Source organism: Ovis aries, chromosome 1 (genome assembly GCF_016772045.2).
Source record: "Ovis aries strain OAR_USU_Benz2616 breed Rambouillet chromosome 1, ARS-UI_Ramb_v3.0, whole genome shotgun sequence".
In the NCBI taxonomy this organism is placed as follows: domain Eukaryota; kingdom Metazoa; phylum Chordata; class Mammalia; order Artiodactyla; family Bovidae; genus Ovis; species Ovis aries.
The window spans coordinates 91,075,046-91,098,490 of record NC_056054.1 but is presented as its reverse complement, the minus strand read 5'-3'; the positions used below and the strand labels follow the sequence as shown (position 1 = coordinate 91,098,490).

General features: G+C 37.0%; 2 protein-coding genes and 1 long non-coding RNA gene across 23 annotated transcripts in view; 2 read left to right on the top strand and 1 right to left on the bottom strand.

Annotated features, from left to right (window-relative positions):
- The window catches only part of RSBN1 (round spermatid basic protein 1), a 43,282-nt gene extending 24,508 nt beyond the window's left edge, over positions 1-18,774 (top strand). The window contains exons 3-7 of the mRNA XM_012178899.5: positions 3,725-3,862; positions 4,420-4,562; positions 12,091-12,258; positions 13,481-13,589; positions 14,164-18,774. Of these exons, the coding sequence (XP_012034289.3) occupies positions 3,725-3,862; positions 4,420-4,562; positions 12,091-12,258; positions 13,481-13,589; positions 14,164-14,634 (1,029 nt within the window). The 3' untranslated portion in view covers positions 14,635-18,774. The remainder of the gene's footprint in view (positions 1-3,724; positions 3,863-4,419; positions 4,563-12,090; positions 12,259-13,480; positions 13,590-14,163) is intronic.
- LOC105615308 (uncharacterized) lies at positions 6,253-20,812 on the bottom strand. 2 transcript variants are annotated; one of them, XR_001433783.4, is made up of 3 exons: positions 20,671-20,812; positions 12,126-12,321; positions 6,253-7,309 (listed from the first exon to the last, which is right to left on the bottom strand). It is a non-coding gene; the product is annotated as an uncharacterized LOC105615308 (long non-coding RNA). The 2 variants fall into 2 exon arrangements; XR_009599960.1 differs by having other exon boundaries at positions 20,675-20,812.
- A 53-nt stretch (positions 20,813-20,865) lies between these two features.
- The window catches only part of PHTF1 (putative homeodomain transcription factor 1), an 85,857-nt gene continuing 83,277 nt past the window's right edge, over positions 20,866-23,445 (top strand). For 11 of the 20 annotated variants that reach the window (XM_060413018.1, XM_060412998.1, XM_060412964.1 and 8 more), the window contains exon 1: positions 22,401-22,457. Coding sequence is in view for 4 of the 20 variants with exons in the window: in XM_060413037.1 (XP_060269020.1) it covers positions 21,740-21,784; positions 22,401-22,457 (102 nt within the window). In the remaining 16 variants the exon portion in view is untranslated. Of the gene's footprint in view, positions 21,382-21,709; positions 21,785-22,400; positions 22,458-23,445 lie in introns of those variants that run through there. The other 9 variants (XM_060413037.1, XM_060413005.1, XM_060413001.1 and 6 more) reach the window with 4 other exon arrangements.

The following is a 23,445-nucleotide window of genomic DNA, read 5'->3' as shown; positions in this document are numbered from 1 at the left end:
CATGATCTTCAAGGATTTCTATAATACAACTACAGTTCGTTTCTCCAGTCTTGTCTTTATTTTTCTCTTTTATTTTCTATTTAGCACCATTAGCTTTCTTTTAGACCCTAGAAAGAGTGATGCTTAAGGATCTTGTTTCTTTTAAACTTGTTATGTGTGCTTAGTCGCTCAGCTGTGTCCGACTCTTTGAGACCCTGTGGATTGTAGCCTGCCAGACTCCTCTGTTCATGGGGATTCTCTGGGCAAGAATACTGGAGTGGGTTGCCGTGCCCTCTTCCAGGGGATCTTCCCAACCCAGGGATCAAACCCAGCTTTCCCACAGGCAGGTCTTTACCCTCTGAGCCACCAGGGAAGCCCAAGAATACTAGAGTGGGTAGGCTATCCCTTCTCCAGGGGAACTTCCCAACCCTGGAATTGAACCAGGGTCTCCTGCATTGCAGGCAGACCTTTACCAGCTGAAGTACCTGGAAGCTCTTAAACTTGTTCTGTAGAGTTTAATTCATTGTTATTTTTGAGGAACAGTTTATTCCTTAGATCAGGATCCCATGTTCTCCTTCATAGTGTCCTGTAAGTGCCTGAAGACTTGTCATACGTTATAGTTAAATATTTGTTTAGTGTCTGCCTCTTTCTACTAGACTAAGTTTACAGGGACTAGTTAAAGGTCTGGTTTGCTGTATCTGTATTTAGGATAGTTTCTGTGTATAATATATGGTAAACTTTGATTAAATGAATGATACTGGCCTTCCTGTAATCCTTAGGCTTTATTTAAGGTTATGTAAAGCTGCTTGTGAGAAGACTCCAAGTATTTGAAGATTATTGTGTCCCCACTTTAATAATTCCAAGTCATATACTTCTGAAATATTTTAAATTTCATCATTCTTCTTCCAATTTTTTGATTTCCAAGTCACTAATCATCTTAGTTGTTCTCTTTTGAGTGTGCTTTTTTAACAGACTTCTTTTTTTTTTTTTTAGCCCAGAGCAGGAGATAATACTCCAGATGTCATCTGTGCAGTGTGAAGTATTACCTCCTTTAGTACAAAGTGTACATATGATATAGGCTAAACCACCATAACAAAGAGATCGCACATATAGTAGCTAGAAAAAAATAAGTTTCTCTCTTAAATAACAAGTCCAGAGGTAAAGCAGCTCTGTCCCATCTGATGTCATCTTGGATTCTACTTTCATTCTATCTTTGGTTTTTCCATTTCCTTTGACTTTGTCATGTGCATGGTTGAACTTGGCCCTCAGAAGAAAAAAAGAGGAAGTAGAGAGCAGGCAGTGTATGTATGCTCTAGAAATTGCGTATGTAACTTATGCTAACACTTTGGCCAGAACTTAGTCACACTTAGCTGCCAAGCAGCTCTATGCCCAGAAAGTTTTGTAAGTAAAAAAAAAGGACAGAATAGTTACTGGGCAGTAATTAGTAATTTGCTTGTTTGGCATTAGGTCACAGTTAGTACCTGTTGAATTTCTGGCCATAAATGTTGTTAGTCTTCTAACTTGTGCTGTTAATTTTTAAAATACATTATAAACATTAGCATTTGTTAAATTATTGTATATAAACAGTAGATACTATTAAACAGCTCTACTACTACCACCTTTTTGGGGGGCCAGAGTTTAATGGCTGACTATTTCTAGACTCAGTAAGCATAAATTCAACAATTTCTCCTCTTCAGGTTTACTTCTCTTTCCAGAATAGGAGAGGATGTTTTATATTACCTCATGTCACATATTAATTATTCTAGGTGTTTGCCTTTTTACGTTGTCTTCAAGTTCAGTGCTGTTGAATTTGGTAGTACTTAAATTAGCTAATCATGGAGTACTGTATAAAAATGTTAATTCAGTTTCCCTTTTGTGTAAAATTTAAAGCAATGTGATTTCAAATTTTTAATGCATTGAGTTGTATAATCTCAAAGCCAGCAGGCAACAGAAGTTGATGAAAACTACCACATGGCTGTGTACTTCTTCAAGATTAAGTTATGTGAGATTTAAATGGTGACTCATCTTTGGGAGACTTACCATGTAGTTTGAAAGCCTTTGCTGTAAGGAATTTCTGATAATTGGGAATAGCTGGAGGAGGTATTTGGAGGAGACTGGTAATTCTTTTATTAACCCTGAAAGCATATGGTTCCTAGAGCTGGTATCAATACCAAAGTTAAATCTGCTTTAGTTGTTGAGGGTGCTTGGCTTAGAAAGGTTAGAATAATGCTTGCTTAGAAAAACTTCTTACCTCTATATCACATAATATAGCCTTTTTCCCAGACTGCCTCCCCTGACTTTTAATAGCATGATGATCATACGGACAAATGGAATGTAATTCATACAAATATATGCAACGTAATTCTGGTCTGGGATCACCTAAGGAGATCTGGGGGGAAAGATTCATAAGGAATTAAGAAATGACTGCTCTTTAATAACAAGATCTCAGACCTTTTGTGTGTGTGTGTGTGTATGTATGTGTATGTGTAGGATGACATTAAATTGTCTATAGAAAAAAAAAAGCAGGGATGTTTTTGAAAACACTGCTAAAAAACCAGCAGTAAAGAACTGTAAGAAATGCTAGAAGGTCCTTCATTCTTTCTGTTAAGCAAAATAGTTGGTTTTTGAAACAGTAACAATTGTCTTTAAAAAAATTTTTGACTGTTCAGTAGAGACCTACCTTTAAAAAAAGTATAATTATATATTAGGCTTCTCAACTTAATCTGCATCTTACATAACGTAGAAAATGCTAGGTTACTGAACCAAGGTGGAATGCTTGTTAGAATCTAGTGTTTAAGTCATCTGTATGTACAGGATCTGTCTCTCCATTTGAGAAACAATTCATTTTGAATTGGAGGTTGGAGTATTAAGAACATACATAGTATGACTAGAATTGATATCAGCTTATATTGTATTGTTGGTAGATTGTGTATGAAGGTTAAGATTCTCTGGGTTTCCTGTTTCTTAGGGCTGCTTAGAACATGCCTTAAGCTTACTAGAGAATAATGATACAGAATGTCTGTGTGCTTGCAGGTAACATTAGATTATTATAAGAGTAATCAGGAAGGCTTCCAGAGGAAAAGTCTAGAACCAGTCTCTGAAAGTTAAGATTTAGGTTGACAGAAAAGAAGACATTCCAAGAAGGCAGACTCAAGAGAAAAATCACTGTAGGTAGATACAAGTTTGGCTAAATTGGTTAGAAAAAATGATCAGCCTACCTGGGTGGAGAATCTTACATGGAAATGATGGGAGATTGGTTTTGATAATAGTCGTCCTTGTATCTGGCTTGATGTGAAAGCTTTCAGCCTAGGGACTACAAAATGAATATGGAAGATTAATTTGACTTTTTTGTCAAATTAATAGTCTTTTTTTGTTTTTTTTTCTATCCTGTCAGTTTAACTATTTTTTTACTGATTTTTTTTTCCTAACAAAGACTGCAAGTATTTAAAGAGTTAAAAATCATCATTCCCAGAGAAATTTAAGTATATCTTAATGTTTTCAGTATTTCCTTGAGATTTCCTTGGTACCATGGACTAACCTGCATTTTGGAATTTCTGTTTGTGGTTCATATGTCAATATATTTGTCAGTGTGCTAGGGTGCCTTTCTGTAACTGTTGATTTTATCCAAGGTACTGACCATTGAGTTCTTAGTATATAAAAGAAATAGGAATATTGGAAACAATACGATATCCTGATTCTTATAGTATACTTCACTCCTTTCCGCCCCCCTTTCGTTTCATCTCAGGTCAACAGGACATACTGCTGTGGCACCTACCGAGCAGGTCCTATGCGGCAGATAAGTCTCGTTGGAGCAGTAGATGAAGAAGTTGGTGATTATTTCCCAGAGTTCCTTGATATGTTAGAAGAATCACCATTTCTGAAAGTGAGTGTTTTTCAGATTATTAAAGTTCTGATCACTATTTAAATGGATACTTTGCATTAAAAAATCTTAAGCTAATCATAGGGGCTTCCCAGGTGGCACAGTGGTAAAGAATCTGCCTACAATGCAGGAGGCCCAAGAAATGCAGGTTCAATCCCTGGTTCAGGAAGATCCCTTGGGGAGGAAATGGCAATCTGCTTCAGTATTTTCGCCAGGAAAATTCTGTGAACAGAGGACAGACTGGCAGGTTACAGTCACTGGGGCCACAAAGAGTCAGACACGACAGAGTGACTGAGGACATGCATACACAAGCTAATCTTATCTATTAAAATTCAGTTTTATCCCATATTTTGAAGAGAAATGTTCAGAAAATTGTTTAAGTAAAATACTTAACTTCACTTATGTTTTTTTACATATAAATTACTATCTAATACAACATTTTTTTTCTTCTTATACATACACAAAATAAGCTTTCTAAAGCTTTCTTTTGGGTGTGAGGAGTTAACTTGTAAGTAGTCTAAAAAATTTCCTTTAACGTGACTTATTCTTTTGACTTCCAGATGACTTTGCCCTGGGGTACACTTTCCAGCCTCCGACTCCAGTGTAGGTCCCAGAGTGATGATGGGCCCATCATGTGGGTCAGGCCAGGAGAGCAGATGATCCCTACAGCAGACATGCCAAAGTCACCCTTCAAAAGACGACGGTAAACACTGGTTTTTCTCAGATAAGCAAAAGCCCTTTTTCAGTTGGTTGCTTATAGAAATGATTGAGAGTTGAGCAGCTTGAAAACCATTTTTTCTGATTTATTTAAAGAGCTGTCTTAAGTAAATCTCTTTAAGTTGTCAGTTCCTTAGTCTAGTTCACTCATTACACAGATACCAGAGTGAGGCATCCTTTTAAAAATAAAAAAAATCCTTCAATTCTTAAAACCTGGGTCCTAATTGCCTGCGAATTAAATGTTCAAACTCCTTTGTGTGGTTGATAGGTTCTGTTATCATCTGGCCCTGACAGTATCTCTTCTAGGTGTATCTGCTTTTAGTCTGGGCCGGTCACACTGAATTCAATTTCTAAACCATGGTCTTTCACATCTGTTTGCTTTTGCCCTGCTCTTTTTACCTGGAGTAGCATCCCTTCATCATCTTCCTTTCTACCTGATCTACCCCTAATGAATTTTCAAAACTCAACTTGGATGTCACTTCCTTTGTGAAGCTTTTCTTTGTTCCCTTAAACAATTGGTCATTCCCTTTTCAGTGCTCACACATCATTCTGTTCGTTAATGATCTGTTGACAAAGTTTTTGGTTTTTACTATAAATTTTAACCTTTTTGAGGACAGTCTAATTCTTCATAGCGCATAGCAAGTGATCAGTGTTTGCTGAGTGTAAAACCAGTGATGTATAGTAATTCATAGTGGCCTAACATATTTTTTGTTTGAAGCAAAATTTGTTTAAAACAAATGTAGATTAACTTACTTTAGGACTATGAGAACAAATCTCATTTAATGAGACTGAACATGGCATATATTTGCTTAGATTATGGAAATGGGAACTCAAAATTAAGGTCCCCAAAATGAGTTTTAACAGATTAGCTTTAGATCTTACCTTAAAACTCAAAGAAAAGTAATACTAGAGCTAAGTATGGATAACCTTAGTACTTGGCGATACTTATGAAAATAGTTTATAAAAACCATAAATGCGAGGTGGTAGCATGATAGAACATGGCAATAAACCAAAACCTCTGCACATTGCTAAACCACAGCAGTTTTTGTACCTCATAATGATGAATTTTGATATTCTAAATTCTTAAGTATTGTATATATTTTTTTATTCTATGATCTTTCCCCAAAGGAAATAATTGTTTGGTTTCCTGATTGGTATAAACTTATAAAACAAACATCAGATAACAGAAAAAAAGTAAAAAGGCAAAAAATATCTATAATCCCACTCATTCAGGCATGGTAACCTTTAAATTTTGGTCTATATTCACTCATAAATTTTCTTTGTACACAGATGAATTCCTTCTTTACATGATGATTACTTTAAAATGTGTCTTACTAAGATGCAGCCATACCATCATTTCTAAATAACTGTAGTTTTGACTGTGTGTTTGTATCAAGATCTATTTTACCAATTCCTTATTAATGTAAATTGTTCCTATTTTTTTAGTATATTGACAAATGGTATTTTGATAAACATGACAATGGTGTGCTGGAGCCAGTTTATACCAGCTCATAGGGCCATTGTTAGCCTCACAATTCCACATTGAGTGAGATCACATGAATAGCTTGAAATTGGCCATGTTGGGAGTATTCATACCACAGAAATCAGCAAATCAGCTAGTAGGTTGGTACAAAAGTAATTGCAGTTTCGGACTGTGAGTTTTAAATCATTTTAACTAGGCTCAAAGACACTTTATTAGTCAAAATAGAAACCCTTACAGTCAGCAACAGCTGTACAGCCACCTACAATGTACACCAACCAACGAGAAATATGTTTGTTTATTTCTGTAGCATAAAAGTCCATGCTTTGGGATCAGCAAACACTTGGAAAGCATTTTCTGCCTCATGCTGATTGTGGAAGCATTTTCCCTGCAAAAAGTTGTCAGGATGCTTGAAGAAGTGGTAGTTGGTTGGCAAGAGGTCAGGTAAATATGGCAGATGAGGCAAAACTTCGATAGCCTAATTCATTCAATTTTTGAAGTGTTGGTTGTGAGATGGGCAGTCAGGCATTGTCGTAGAGAAGAATTGGGCCCTTTCTGTTGACCAATGCCAGCTGCTTGCATTGCAGTTTTCCGTGCATCTCATCGATTTGCTGAGCATACTTTTCAGAAGTAATGATTTCGCTAGGATTCAAAAAGCTGTAGTGGATCAGACCGACAGCAGACCACCAAACAATGACCATCACCTTTTTTTGGTGCAAGTTTGGCTTTGGGAAGTGAATGGAGCTGCTTCTCAGTCCAACAGTGAGCTGGTTGTCACCAGTTGTGTAAAATCCGCTTTTCATCACACATCACAGTCCAATCAAGACATGGTTCATTGTTATGTAGAATAAGAGAAGATGACACTTCAAAAAGGACACTATTTTTGATATGCAGTTAACTCATGAGGCATCCACTTAGTGGGCTTTTTCATCTTTCCAACTTGCTTCAAATGCCAAACAACCATAGAATGGTCGAGGTTGAGTTCTTTGGCAACTTCTTGTGCGAGGATCAGCTCTGATGATTCTTTCAGTTGGTTGCTATCACCTTGGAATGGCCGGTCACAGTGCTTCTCATCTTCAAGGCTCTCATCTTTGCAAAAACCCCTTGAACCACCACTGCACTGTATGTTGGTTGGAGTTCCTGGGCCACCTGTGTTGTTGCTGTTGCGAGTTGTCTCCGCTGCTTTACGACTCTTTGAACTCGAATAAGAAAATTGCTCAAGTGTGCTTTTTGTCTAACATCATTTCTATAGCCTAAAATAAATACAAAGTAAACAGTAAGCAATAAGTCATTAGCAAAACATAAAGCAAGAAATGTACATTAAAATCGTGTATAACATAATCACATTATTTAGGAATGTATTCCAATATTAAATGGCAAATTTCAACAATGAAAACTGCAATTTCTTTTGCATCAACCTAATGCAAATCAGCCATCTCCCCCACTAAAGCCAATTACTAAACATGTATGGTACATCATTGTGGCTGGCTAGTGGGTTGACTGGCTGGTTGGTTGATAGGTAGGTAGGTAGGTAGATATTTTTTGTGTATATATGCATGTTTATTTTCTTAGTAGAAATTGCTAAAGGCTCAAAGTATATACACATTTCTAAATGACTTCCAGAAATGTACCAATTTATATTTCCACCCACATAGTGAGATAGTACCCTTTCCCCTGAACCCTCCACTAACATTCTCTTTTTTCATCTGATTAGATAAAAATGTTATTTTAATTTGCCTTTTTTGAGGGGTTTGAATTTCTTCTTCTGTGATTCCCTTTTAATTTTCCTTACTTATATTTCCATTGAGATGTTCTTTTCTGTTTAGTCACAAAGTTTTATTCATATGTTGTCAGATATATCTTTTCCTCTGAGATTTCTTTCTTAGTGGCAAATTTAGAAAGGCCTTCTCTCATTTAGTGTTACAAAATACTCACATTTTCTCCTAGTTACATATGTGATTTCAGTAATATGTATCTAACCTGGTGTTGATTTCAGTATAGAGGGAGAGATTCTGTTTAACATTCTTTTCAAGTAATTAGACAGTTGAACCCACATTGTTTATTTAACAGTTTATTATTTTTCCACTAATCTGAGGTACTATCAAATTTAATTTCTGTTGGGATTAAATATTCTTAAGAGAGGCATCAAAAGCAGTTTGAATTAGAGTGAATAAATCAGAACTTAAACAGTAATGTCATCTTTCTGTGTTATTGAGAATGTCCTGTTGCTGAAAATGATGAAATCAATGCAGAAGCTGTTTAGTTATCAAGGGCATTGCGAATGAAGATGATTTTAAATTTATGAACTGTAGAGTTAAAGAAATATATGCACAGGGTTTTAAAACATCAAACAGTATGGGGGGGGGGTTATAATTAAAAAAAAATCCTGGCTACCTTTTCCTCCAGATGTAAACACCTTTTTTTCACCAGAGGCAAAAATGTTGTCTGTTTTTAATGCCTGTTTTTGTTTTAAGGCTTTGGCAGGAAATTTGTCAATTTCATGGTATACTGGGTAGGGATTCCTTCCTTTTGGGATTTTCCAGATAGTTAAATGACTCTTACTCTAGCCTTTCCCCGCTCCTTGTACTTTTTGTCAAGTGTGCTTATACATTGGTGAGGTTAATTCATATTCTGTTTTAAAACTGTAATTAGACTCTATATGCTTTGTCAAGAGGAGTATTCTAAAATTTGAAAGTCAGTAAATGGCATTTAAAATAATATGGGTAGTAAGTTTACTGGAGGCTAAAATTTGTATTCTAAGGTTCAAGTGGTTTGTTGTCACTCAAAGGAATAATAAACAAAGGATCTTTCTTTTCTGTATTTCACCTAGATACTGAAAATCATGCCACATTTTAGTTTGGTTCATATTTGGATCTTGCTGGTTATTTTTGAATTGTTTGGTTTTTCTTGTTTCTGATGGCCTTTTTTGAGGGGATACTATACACTTTTGACCATATTTCTGATATCTTTTATTCTTTCTATTGTTTAAGATTGGGCTTCCCTGGTAGCTCAGACGGTAAAGAATCTGCTTGCAAAGCAGGAGACCTGTAATCCCTGGATTGGGAAGATCCCCTGGAGAAGGGAATGGCAGCCCACTCCAGTATTCTTGCCTGGAGAATTTCATGAACAGCAGAGCCTGGTGGGGCTTCAGTCCAAGGGAGTCACAAAGACTTTTTTCTAAAATCACACCAACTTTCTGCATGGCTTTGGCTACTGCTTCTTTTTGGCTTTTTTTAAATATAGCTTCTTTGAGGGAGAATGTTGTTAGTTACATTGCATTCTTTGCTTTTATCATACCCTCAGGAATCCAGAATGTCAACCATACTGTCTGGTCTAACATCACTTTTCACCTGGAAATCTTGTGGAGCTCTGTGTTTTCTTTACCTCAGTGTGAAGAGCTTATTTCACAGTTATCTACCTAGTAGTTCCCATTTAATGCTTTTCTACCTAAACTTATGGTTGTCTTCTTCCTGGGTTTATTTTTCTGCTTGATCACATATTCATTATATTCTAAGAAAGGGAAGATATTGAGTGATCATAATGTCTGAAAATTTCTTTTTCTGTTCTTAAATATGATCTGTAGTTTAGCTGGAGTCTAGAAGACGTATTTTCCTTAGGACTTTTTAACATTGCCCCACTGTCTTCTGGTATCTAATATTGTTTATGAGAAGTCTTAATGCCAGTGTCGTCATTGTTCTTTCGTAAGTAACCTATTTTCTTTTCCTCTCCTGGGAGCTTAGTTTCACAATGACACATCTTTGCTTGGGTTTTTAATTCCTATTCTTACATTTTAATCCTTTTTGTTGTTTGGTGGGGTCCTTAAACTTAAAATTCATGTCTTTTTTGATTTCTGGAAATTTTTCTTGCTTAGTTGCTTCAGTAATCTCTTCATTTCTCTATTATTTCTTTCTATTGTTGCTTGTAACCAAAACCATTGGTTTTGGAAACTGCTGTTGGTTGAATAATAGATCTCTCAGTTTGATTATCTTCATATTTCTTATTATCTTTCTGCTTTCGATTTTGGGACATTTACTTGACTTTAATTGTCTTCTGAAAAATTTCTTAAAAATTTCTTAAAATTTCTTAAAATTTCAGTGTTGTTTATTTTGGTGTTTTTCAGGCTGCTCTAGACTGTCTTCACATATCTGGTGATTCTTGGTTGACTTGTTTCTATTTAGAAATAAAGCATTGGGGTTACTGGGCATTCTTTTTGTATTTCAGTAAGGCTTGTCAATAGGTAAGTTTCACTTTAGAGTTAACTGGCATAGAAGTGGATGTTAAAGGATATGTCCAAATGCCAGAGGATTACGTGAGTTAATATAGTAAGTTCAGTGTGTTTAGAGAAGAACATGCAGGATTTTTTGGCTGAAAGTTTATCAGAATGGTTTTGGTTACAAGCAACAAAATTGATTCAAACTGGTTCATAAAATAAAATGTCTTATATTTGAGGAAGTTGAGAGAGGTTGATCTAGGCAGTATATAGTCAGTGGTGCAGTGTTGTCATCAAGGAACAAGGTCTTTCCCTTTTCTCTCCTCTGTCATTCTCTCTGCCTAGGCTTTGTATTTACAGTGGCTTCCGTTACAGTTGCTGCTGAATAGTGATAGCGGTTCTAGGTATACATCTGGATCTGATTACATCTAAAAAAAGAAAAGAGTGTTTTCTTTTACTACTTTCTTAGGAGCCAGGGAGCTGCTTCCCAAAAGTCTTAGCAGATTTCTTCTCATATTGCTAGCCAGAATCGGTTTGTGCTTATTCCTGTATCATTCACTGGCAAGAGGAATGAGCTTAACATAGTTTGCCAGAACTCATGAGGATCCATCTCTGAAACTTGTGAATGAGGGTAGGGACAGAGAGACCTAATAAAAAGTAGAGTTCTTTCAAAGAAATTAAGGTGAGAGATAAATGCTGGTGGGTTACCTACATTGCCCTCTGTATGAGTTTAAATACCTGACCAAATTTCTGCCACTGGAGTGACAGGTGACAGGTTTATGTGCAGAATTTCACTTTATTTGCTCTTTTTTCAACTGTACTTCCTTTCTGTCCATTATCCTTATTTTACTAACCTTTTTAGCTGCCATTCCCTTCTTGTTTAGTCTAGGCCTGTGGCTTTCTTAGCTCAGTTTCATTAGTCGAAAAACACTTTTAGTCATTTTTCATCTTCCAGAAATGTGTTGATGGTGTTCATTTACTGATTTATTTTCTTTGTTGCTTCGCATTCATTCCTTTACTGTCACCCTTAGATTATTATATTTAGAAGGTTTTTAGCACACAAAAAACTCCCATGTATTCAATAGCAACAGTTACCAATTTATAGTCAGTTCTGTTTCATCTATAATCCCATCCACTCCTCCACTTCTGTTCCCCACCCTTACTACATTAGCTTGAAGTCTTTTACTTCCATTTTCATGTGGAAGGAGATGTAGATGCTCAGGTTGCCATCTTCAGTTAAGTCTAGTAGAATGCTTTGAGACTTAAAAATGACTCCAGGTATAGGAAACATACAGCCTTGAATTCTGAATCAAATTTTCTGTTACTAGGCAACTAACCTTTTAGTAATTTCTTATTTCATATTAGAGTATAGCCAATTAAAAATGTTGTGATTATTTCCGGTGGACAGCAAAGTGACTCAGCTATACATACACATGTATCCATTGTCCCCTAAACTCCTCTTTTATCCAGCTTGCTCCATAACGTTGAGCAGAGACTATCCATTTTAAATAGAGCAGTATATACATATTAAAGAGCTATATATATTTGTCTATTTATTTATAGTGTTTGTATATTCAAACACTGCATTTGTGCCAGATCAAGATAACAGCCGTCATATTATCATGACATGATGACTGAGAAAAGGAGGTCACCCCATTCAGCATTACATTATGGCATGTCAGATGTTGATGATCGAAATCACTGAACCTTCTCAGCCCTCATTTAAGATTTGGTATTTTAGTAGACTGTTTTCTCTTACTGCTGTTAATTTTTTATGTTGCTGCTTTCTTCTTCCTCGTTATTTTGAAACCAAATTGACTACAGATCAATGAATGAAATTAAAAATCTCCAGTACCTACCTCGGACCAGTGAACCCCGGGAAGTCCTCTTTGAAGATAGGACAAGAGCTCATGCTGATCATGTAGGTCAGGGGTTTGACTGGCAGAGTACGGCTGCTGTTGGGGTTTTGAAAGCTGTACAGTTTGGTGAATGGTAAGTTAATGGAACTCAATTCCAAGATTGAGTCCACATTTTCTCAAGGCAGCATTAACCAATCTGAAAAGTTGGGAACAGTTTTGATTGTGGTAAAATACACATAACAAAATTAAAATGAAAATCTTAACAATTTTTAAGTATAGTAATGTTAAGTATATTCACATTGTTGTAAAACAAATCTCTAGAACTTTTTCATCTTGCAGAACTGTAACTCTATACCTCTTATTCAATAACTCCCCTTTCTCCTCTCCCCCAGTTCCTGGCGAACATCACTCTATGAATTTGACCACTTTAAATACGTCATATAAATGGAATCAAACAGTTGTTGTCTTTTTGTGATTGACTTATTTCAGTTAGCATTGTATCCTCAAGGTTCATCCATATGGTACCGTGTGTCATAATTTCCTTCCTTTTAAAGGCTGAATAGTACTTCATTATATGTATATGCTATGTTTTGTTTGTCCATTTGTCTGTCAGTGGACACTTGAGTCGTATCCACCTTTTGGCTGTTATGAGCAAACATCTTTTCATGCCCGTGCTTTCATTCTTTTGGGTATATACCCGGAAGTGGAATTGCTAGATCATATAGTAATTCTATTTTTAATTTTGGGAGCAACTGCTATACTAGCTTTCTTACAGGTTGCACCCTTTTACACTCAGTTAGGGCCTGGTTTTAACAAGGCTCAGAACATATTTAAAAGCTGTATTTTACTTTGTTTTTCATATTTATGCCTTTAGGGTCTTCAATATTATTGTAGAGTTTGGTTTGATCTTTAGAATTAGAGTTCAGTCACAGATTGACAGTAATATTTTAAGTTAAAGATTATTTTTTTTCCTACTCTATACTTTGAAAACTGGAATGTGTGGTATTTGTGTCTGAGATGTATTCTGTCCATTTCTTTTTGTCAAGATGATGACGTCCAGTGGCATGGAGATGGTGAGGCAAAGTGGTTAGATGATTTAGTCATTAATGTTTAAGTTTTATAAACTAATTTTAATTTTTTAAAAATTAAAACAACTAATTCTAATTTTTTAAAAATCACTTCATTGGTGTTTTATTTTTTTAAGTTGATGAAAGAAACAAATGTATACTTTGTCCTTAGGTGTTATGCATCTATTTCTTTGCTAGTGTAGCAGTTCCAGGAACAAGAAGATTTAAATTGTCATCATTTTCCATTATGAAATGCTTGTTTCTAAAACTTAATTTTGTCAATATTAGGAGTGACCAACCTCGCATAACCAAAGATGTGATTTGTTTTCATGCTGAGGATTTTACTGATGTTGTACAGAGACTTCAGTTAGACCTTCATGAACCTCCAGTTTCCCAGGTAAGAACTTTTGCTTTTCCTTTGCTCCTTGAGTGAGATCTTGGAAATTAAGTATCTCTACTTATTTAATTTTGCATTTTGTCTTTTAGTTGGATACATGGTATAGTGAATTTCATTTTAAAAGCTGTTTGTGGAGGATGTTGAAAATCATTAAAATGGAGCTTCCCAAGCAGAATGTTTAGGGTCTCCCTTCAGTTGTTGGGATGCCAGGTGGGCCTGAGGTGGTCAGTTTGGGCCATGAGCAGTCCCAGCTGTTAACCAAATTGCACTGTGTGCCCTCACCTACAAAAGGCTGGAAGACAGTGAAAGAAACAGATAATGTTGCTCTGGCATGGGGCAAAGAATATTGATATTTAGTTGCATTTTGAATTATTTAATGATTCTGTAGGCCAGTCCTAATTTTAACCTGTACTTTATTACTAGAAAAGTAATAACATATGAGGAAAAGTGTATCTCAGGAATTGTAGGAAATTATATATTGTATAGTATTGTTTGGCTTTAATTTGAACCTACTGTTTTCCTGTGCTGATTATTTGACTTAATAAATCTCATGAAACTTTTTTCCTTTTTTCAGTGTGTGCAGTGGGTGGATGAAGCAAAACTAAACCAAATGAGGCGGGAAGGCATTCGTTATGCTCGAATTCAACTGTGTGACAATGATATCTACTTCATCCCTAGAAATGTCATTCATCAGTTCAAAACAGTGTCAGCAGTGTGCAGCTTAGCCTGGCATATAAGGCTTAAACAGTACCACCCTGTTGTGGATGCCTCTCAAAACACAGAAGGCAGTTCTAATGTGGACTGTGATTTAACTGGAAAGCAAGAATTAGAAGTTGACTCCCAATGTGTGAGGATAAAATCTGAATCTGAGGAAACATGCACAGAGACTCAGCTTTTGACAACTGCTTCATCGTCTTTCCCACCTTCATCTGAACTTAATCTACAGCAAGATCAGATGACTCCTATTCCAGTTTTAAAGGTGGAAAGTAGACTGGACTCTGACCAGCAACACAGTCTACAGGAACACTCAAGCACTCCTGTGTGATATGTACATATTCAAACACATTTTTTAACTTTTTTAAATTTTGATGTGAAGTTATAGTTTTATAACTGGCTTAAGTTAAGTTTTATTGGAGAAATCTTGCCTATAATTCTATAAAGAGAAATGACATTCCACAAATGTCAAGCATATCTTTTTTACACAGATTATGCAAAGTTAAGAGTTGTATCTTATCCCGTTAGTACAGTATGTAATAGTGGGTCTGCTGCTACTTTCTGTTTTAAGGTGTGAGGTAATAGTTCAATCTCTTCTTCAAATCAAAATGAGAATTCTCTGGAATAACAGATTCTTATTTGGTAAATTAATTCACTTCCTTTAATTTTATCTTGACTTGTCTCTTGCCGTTTTTGCTGTTTTTTTATGATAGAAGATCAGATTTATGGTTTAGTACTTGTGCTCTTATGGCACAGATCCAGTTTCTACAGTAAAAATGGCATAGGTTGCAGGAAAGAGGTCCTGCATCTTATACATGGGCAAGCCATTTATTTAGTTTCAACCATAAAGAGCAGGTAGTTTCTAAGGAATTCAGTGGCTCTCTGATTTCTCAACAAGAGAAAGCACAGCACTTTCTGATCCAAACTGTTTTTTTTTTTTTTTTTGTATCTGTTATTTAAAGCCCAGTGGATATTTCAATTAAAAATATCTAAAGATGAATAGTCCTTGGTCATTCATTCTCCATGGTTCATTAATCTCTTCTAGAATACTTGGTAACTATGGAAGATATTTTGGGTAAAAGAGATAATGTTGACATGATACTCTATATTGTTCTGCTTCCTAGCATCCTCACATTTTGTGTGGACACTTTTGCTTCCTAAACTGATCATGAGTATCAAACTTATAGAATGATATCTATCTTTCAGATGAGGCTGCCATATTTTGTGCATGAAACTTAGGAAAAACTATTTTTGTCACCTAGCATCAACCTCTTCATGATAAAGATCTGTTGACTTCACAGTTTCAACTGGTGAATACCTGGGTTTATTTATTATTGCTCTGTGTTGCTACTGTCTAATAAAGAATATGGCACTAGACTTCATCCTAGAGTTTCAGGTAGCCTAATCCTTATTAGTGCCTGAGTATTTAACAATTTTTTTTCCGAACAGGCACAATTCATATAGCTAGTATAGTCTTAACTTTCTGTTATTTTAGAATGTTAATGTGATACACATTTCACTTTCTCTTAGTTAATAATATGATAGGCCTTTTGCTTATTAAAGGAAGAGTACTCCCCACACCTAAGACCAGATTCTTGTATCTACCTGGTTATAGTGCAATTTGGAGATTTTTTTTTTTTCCTGGAGAGTGAGATTTGGAATATTTGCATTAACATAGGCAAAAAAAGATGCTGCTTTATTATGTCTGTCACCATGAAAACATAGCTGCATCTTTTGAAATACAAATATGAATTTTCTCTAAAATATTCTGAAATAGGTTAAATCTTATATAAATATTACTTTGTGCAATATTGTTGTGTAGTTAAATGCATATTAGCAAAGTATAGAGGTCACTGTGTAAACCGATAGAAAAGTAACCATCAGCAAATACTGCAGTGATTAGTTAGAATCTGTATTATTCCTTATATATATGTATATGTATGTATTCTCTGTTACAAAGGATGAAGACAAATAGAGAAACATTTCAGTGTAAACCATTTATGAATTGGAAGTGATATTGGTTTTAGTTATCTTTGTAAATAAGGTAATTAGAATGGTATGAAGAGTAATGTGATTATTGCAGGGGTGTTTCAAAATCCTGGGTATAAATTTTAGGGTAAATTCTAGTTTATCAAGACTAGTTTTTAAGGGACCTGCCTTTGAGGGTGTTTTTTGTTATTTTAGGGGGAGGGGGTGAATCACTAAGTACGTGGGTTTGGGTTATTTCTTGTTTTTGTTTTTCTGTCCAGAAGAATTTCATAGAGCTTTACCAGGCTGTGCAAAGTAAAATTCTTCTCAGGCAACATTTGCTTTTCAAAATAATCATGAAGAACAAGGTTGTTAAAGCGAAAACTTTTAATTTTTTTGTCTTCCAAGATCCGATTTCCCCATCTCCCACTTGCCATCCAGCAGATGCCATCTGTCATCTAAGCTGGTCATTGCTAATAAACAAGGAGACTGTCTCCTGACAGCCAGCACTGTGTATAATCACTCAGGAACCAGCGGATCTGCAAAGACCTACAATCAAAAACAAATCCCCATTTTCTTTTTATAAAACATTCTACCCTCAACTCCAATATAACATATTGAAAACAGTATAAAGATGTTTAAAATCATGTACTAATAAATTCATTGTATGTTAGAACTGCAATAGAACCGAGAGAGAAACATTTAGCTAGTAATGTATCTGGAAACTGAATGTCCTATGTGAGTATTAGATTTTAATAGCATGCTTTAAAGACTGATGAATATAAAAGCGCAAGTTTTGAGTTTGTTACTGCTTTAAAGCTGTATCCTAGTTTAGCGATACAAATGATAGCAACTTTTCTAAAATCATTAAATTATTTGGTTTGGTGGAGTGAGGCATGGAACAATCTGGCGTCTTCTGATTTGTAAAGTAGTGATGGCAGTGAAGTTGTAACTGAAGTTTAAGCTGATCTTCCTTTTTGGTATATTATCCGTTGTGCCAACTCTTTTGAGATTACTTGCAGAATGTGGCTATAAGTTTTAGTATTTTGTGGAGCAGAGGGATATTTTTTAAATGTTCTTATGAAAAAGGATCCAGTAAATAAGTATTCCTAACTTAGTAATTAGAATATTTTATGGTATTCACTAATCAGGAGAAAAGTCTTCCCCTTGCCTCAGAAGTCATACTGTAATTACCAGGATATACTTGGAGTAGGATTATGATTCAAAGAAGTAGCCCAAATTCATAAAGCAATAATAATAATAACTACAGATCTGCTTTCCCCTCCAAAGTTTTAACTCTTTACAAATGAATTCCTCGGCTTAATTGTACTTTTAATTTGCTAATTTAATACTTAGGATTTGTTTCACTGGTACTTTATTATTAATACTTCAAATTAAAGACATTTGGAAGGTCCCCTTTCCCCTTAGAGCCAGCTGGAATAACGACTAACTAATATGAAAAGCTCTTGTAGGGGGAAAAAGGAGCTTATCAAATAAAATTATTTACTAAACCTTAGGAAAAATGTTTTGCATCAGTCTTAATAGGCAAAAAATTCATGCTTAGTGACTGGAGAGATTTTTGCTTATAGCTTTTCCCTCTATAAATACTATCTAGAATGAAAGCTAATTTAGGAACAAGACTAACATTCAAAAAACCCTTAGTGCATATATTTTTAATTATTATTAGCTCATTATTAGATCATTTATTTTCATCTGTATTTGCCATTAAAATTTATTTGCATTTATATCTTTAGAATAACTGAGTTTGTGTCTGTTTTATCATTGCTACAAGTTTTATAAAAAGAACCTTTCACTAGTACATGCCAGAGGTTCATATTTCTGCTAAGTATTATTTTTTTTAAAAACAGATTGTCGCTGTATTTATTGGTCATGCAGTAAGTAGAGGAAATGTACAAGACAGATGTTTTTCTTTAGCACATGGACCTATCCTCATCCTGAAAGTTTGTTGCTTTAAAAGCAAGTATCTCTCCATAAATATTATGGCCTTCCATTTTCTTCATACATCTTTTAGGATTCACTTGTGCATGTAGTTGAGACCAATGTCTCTTAATATAGCACTTTTCAATTCTCTCTAAAAAACTTATGTACTACTATCACGTTGTAAATTTTCATGTAATAGTGTTTTCTGTGACTAAACTCCATTTTGATTGGCAGCTAAGACTTTTTTTTTCCTGTGGCTTTAATTTATCTAAGAGGTCTTTGCATATAGATGAAATGTATAATTTGCCTGGCGGACTATTTGCGTTTTGTGGCCTTAGTTTGTTTATTGACATTAATGAGTGTTTTAAAAAGGTTTTTAATGAATAGTCTTAAATCTAAATTTGTGTGAATAATAATCCTTTTAACACAGTGCTTTTTTGTAGCTGTCTAAGTGTGTTAAATTGTTAAGCTATTTCTTTGTAAAATAGGACAATGGAATGCATAGTTTTTTTTTTTTCCTGTAAAGTATTTTTTTAATAAACAAAGTCTGATTTGTCCTTTACTGATGTTTCATGACAAAATGAATAGCACATATGAATTCTAGCTACCTGGAACCTGTTTTTAAAGTATTTATCCCTCTCTCTGTTTTCTATTATTTTGTACTATTTTAGAAAATCTTGACTCCTTAAGGAAAAGGTTATAGATGCCAGGGTAAAATTTCATCCATATTAAGAGGCAGTTAGTTTGTGGGGAAGAAGGAAAACTGTGCTTGGCATTGTGGCAGTTAACCCTCTTACCGCAAAAATTGTTTCGTATCTGAGAGAACAGTCTTAAATTTTTGATCTGGAGATGTTGATATTTTTGAAAGTACATGCATGCAGTGTTAATGAACATGCTCTTATAGACGTTTCAGATGTCATTGCTGTATTAAGTGACATAACTCAGTGGTTTTTTTTCTCATCAGTTCTTATTTGTGTGAACTTCTCAATTAAGGTACCTTTCCTAAGCACTGATAGCTCTCGCTTATGATTGGGAAAGGAAAAGGAGAGGAACTGATGTTTTTTGAGTAACTGTTGAGGAGAAGGGGACGACAGAGGATGAGATGGTTGGATGGCATCACGGACTAAATGGACATGGGTTTGGATGGACTCCAGGAGTTGGTGATGGACAGGCCTGGAGTGCTGTGGTTCATGGGGTTGCAAAGAGTCCGATGACTGAGCGACTGAACTGAACATTTAATCCTCACAGCCTTGAATAGGAAGGTAACAACACAATCTCCATAATACAGGTGATAAAACAGGCTGTTAGACCCAATAAATTACCTGAAGTTAAATAGTGGGAGCAGACATTTGAATGCAGTTGTGGGCTCAAAGCCCATGCTTTGTTCAGTAAGAGCCTTAGGGAGCATTGTAACTTTGTACATGGGGCTCCTGAAAGATTTGCTACTTAAACTAGTTTTCCCTGATTGCAGTTCTTCCAGGAACTCCCCCTAAAGCCTCTTTGTGTGCTAATAAACTAAAATGCTTAATTAGTGTAACTTACCTCTTAAAGCAAATATTTAGATATACAAAAAAAAAGACTTTTTGATTAGTCATTCTTCCCTTGCTTTTCTTTAATCAGCCATTCCTCTTGAAACCCAACAGAACTTTTAGCTGTAAGGACGGGAAAAGGTGTCAAGAAGAAAACGCAGAAAGGAAACCACTGCCAATGTGTGGAATATAGAAATAAGATGGGTAAAATGATTTTAAATTATTCTGTGGGAGTTACTTTTATCTTGGTCGATTTTCCTCATCGGTGAAACAGGGATAGTAACTTCCATTTATGTCTATTTGCATTTACGTTTACAACTGCCCATCTAAGGCTTTCTGGACTGTTCTCATTATCTCATTAGCTTTAAACGGACCCAAATGGTACCATTGCTGGCCAAGCAAGGACACTGCTTCAATTGAGGTTAGAATCACCGTTAGAGGTCAGTGTTCCATTAATGGCCAAAAAAAAAAAAAAAAGGTAAAGGAGAGGAAAGCTGCTTGCTTAAAACCTTAACCCATTCTTACATATTCATTTGAGGTCGCAACCATTCCTTTCTCCTGACCTGTGTCAGCCTGCTTGAACAAACAGTTCCCCTCGCAACCTGCCCCGATCCTCCTTTATTTACCCTTGAGCACCCAGAAAGCTGAAGTCCCAGAGCGGTTGAGAGGCGGGAGAGATTTAATAAGCCGCAGCTTGCCAGGTTTTTCGTTCCAGAGCAGCGTAAATTCACGAAAACATTTGTTCTTTTAGCAAAGGTTGAGAAAGTTTCGGCCAGGCTCGTGCCAGACCCTAGTTTCTGATGTCATGGAGCCCCCAGCCCACTGAGGAAGGCCGACAGTAAATAATGAAGCACAAAGAAATATAAAACATAAGGAAAGACGAGTGTTGCAAAGAAACGAACAGGGACTATTGAAATATCTGGACCGACCTACTTTAGACGGATGGCTGGGAAGTCATTTCTGAAGAAGTGACCTGAAGGGTGATCTGAGGGAGCTGCTCAGGGCCTAAACCGCCGCGGGGTAGCTCCCCAGCTCCTAGGTCCCGAGCCTGGCGGAGGCTCGGCGGGAAGGACCCGGGCCGGGGGCGGAGCCAACTTCACTGCAAACCCCGGAAAGCGGAAGCTGCAGCCCGGCTGCACCGTGGTCTGCGGAGCTGCTGCTTCCCGGGTCTGGGTCGGCTGAGTCACGGCCCGGCCCGGCCCGGCCCGGCCTAGCGAGGACGCGTGCCCGCCGCCCCGAAGCAGCTGCCACCCAGACCTTGGGACCTCTGCACTTGACTTTTCCGGCCGGGCACAAAACCTTCGGCCGTTGCCGTAGCGACTGGCAGTCTAGCGAATACCCCCTTCACTTTTTATCGTCCTCCTTTCTCAGTCCATTGTTTGGTTATTTTAGGGTCAGTCCGATGACCCTATAGGTCGGGCTTGGAGGGCGCCGGCTCTCTGGTGGCAGACTGCCCTCGTCTGGGCGCTGGGCAGCCGGCGGCCTCCGCGGTCTCCATGGTAACGGCCCGGCCGGCGTCTCTGCCTCGGGGGGAAGATGCGGCCTGCCGGGTCCGCCGCCTCGCCCCCGGCCTCACGGGAGGGCCGGGGCCACTGAGAAGGCAGGTCCCGGCCGCCGGACGGCGGGGCGTTGGTCGCCAGGTGAGTGCAGGACCTTGGAGAGAGGAGTAGGTAGGGTGCGGGTCAACTACAGCGACCTCCCCTCCTCTCCTGCCTTCCTGCATCCCTAAACACACCCGCACAAAATCTCTCAGAGAGGCTCCGGTCGCCGCTGCGCCAGAGGGTTTTGTTTGTTGTTGGGTTTTTTTGGTATGCTTTTGTTTTTTTTTTTTTTCCTGGCAAACAGCCGGAGAACGAGACGGTCAGCAGCTTATGGAGAGGCTGAGAGAAGCGTTTTTTGACTTCTGCCCAAACTGGGAAAGTACCTTTAAACTACTGGACTCACCGACTGGTTTTCCTTCGTTTTCAGTGAAATCCCGTTCTCTGGCTGGAGACACAGATGGCCTCAAATGAGAGAGATGCTATATCGTGGTACCAAAAGAAGGTAATATCAGTGTATTTTTATTTGTAAACATGCTCCCTGCAGAAAGCTCCCACAAAGAATACCTGTCACGTTAGTTTTTAATGAGTTCGGTAGTGCAGTGTATTCTTACATGGTATCTCAAATGGGAAACCTAGTACAAGGTCACTAGGTCTTTTGAATTCAGTTCCAGGTTCCCGCATAAGATTTTCAACCTTCCGTCTCCAGACTACATTCACAGTGTCACAGCAGTGCAATGAGAGTTTGCTTCTCATCAAATTGCTGTTTTTTTAGACATAAAACTTTTATCTGCACAGCTCAGACTGTTAGTGTCAGCAATCTTAATGAGCTGCCGATAACCTTTTATTTTTATTTAGTTTTCTACTGATATTTTTTCTTAAGTGGAAATATCTTTTAAGGTTTATATTTAATTTGAAATATTTTGGACATTGCTTCCAGCTAAGTTTGAAATTTTGAAGGAAAATAGTCCTTGGAAATAATCATTTATCCTAGCCTCAGAAAAGCACAGACATTTCCCAGATATCATATAGACACTTTAAATAATTTCATGACTTGTGAGACTTGGCCTAAATAAAAGGATTTCCTTTCCATCATTTAAGTAGCCTGCTTCTTTTTTCAGATTGGAGCATATGATCAGCAGATATGGGAAAAGTCAATCGAACAGACACAGATTAAGGTAAATTGATTTCTGATTTTTTTCCACTTTGTTTTACTGCATTAATGTGTTGTAAGTACTGGATTGTACTTACTTAAAAAAAAAATCTGTACTTATCCACTAAGATAGTCTTTGTTCTTTGAAGTTTATAAGGAAAACAACAGTACCAGTGGGATAATAAATGACAATTAACATTTGGCCTCCGTATGAGAGAAACAGAAAGTGTTGGTTGGTCTGTGATTAATTTGAAATCAAATATCCAGTATAAATGGAACCTATGGCTCTTTAACTGGCAGTAGTTAAGAGTTAGTTGTGGTAATACAAGGCCAATTTGCTAGAGCTTCAAGGTTTTCAGGTGGAGTTGTGAAAATGAACAGTCCAGGTTTTTTAGAGCATCTCCTCCTCCTGGCCTATCGCCTCCTTCACCCTTGCCTTTCGTCCCCCACCCCTCCCACTCCCTCTTCCTCTGCTCAAGTCGAATTAAATCCATTTGTTACCTGAATCACTTTTTCAATTACTGGTTTAGAGTATGATCTTAAGTATTTCAGGTTCTTAATGTTTTTCTACACTACTTTTGGATCTGAGCAGTTTCTTGGAGTTATTTCATGCTAACCACGAAACCAAAATTGATGTGTAATTGAGATGCCAGTTTATTGATTTATAATAGGGGAAGGAAGGGTTAAATAATCTAATGTTCCCAAACCAGGGCTGTAGGATCAATATGTGTTACGGGAGTGGAGGGGGGGTGGGGGTTGGGGAAGGGGGAGGTTGGGGGAGGGGGGGTTGGGGGAGGTGTGGGAGTGTTGCAAATTAGTCATGGAATTGTTGCTTGGTAGCCATATGTAATTGCATAGTCTTGACAGACGTGGAACAGCCTAAAGACCATCCTGCCCTTAAAGAATGTCTATTGACCTTAATATTTAGATCTACAGATATAGGGTCTTAACCTCCTTGGAAAGTACTGAATAATGGCTGGCAGATTCTTGTTTTTGAACCTTTCTTTTTAAAA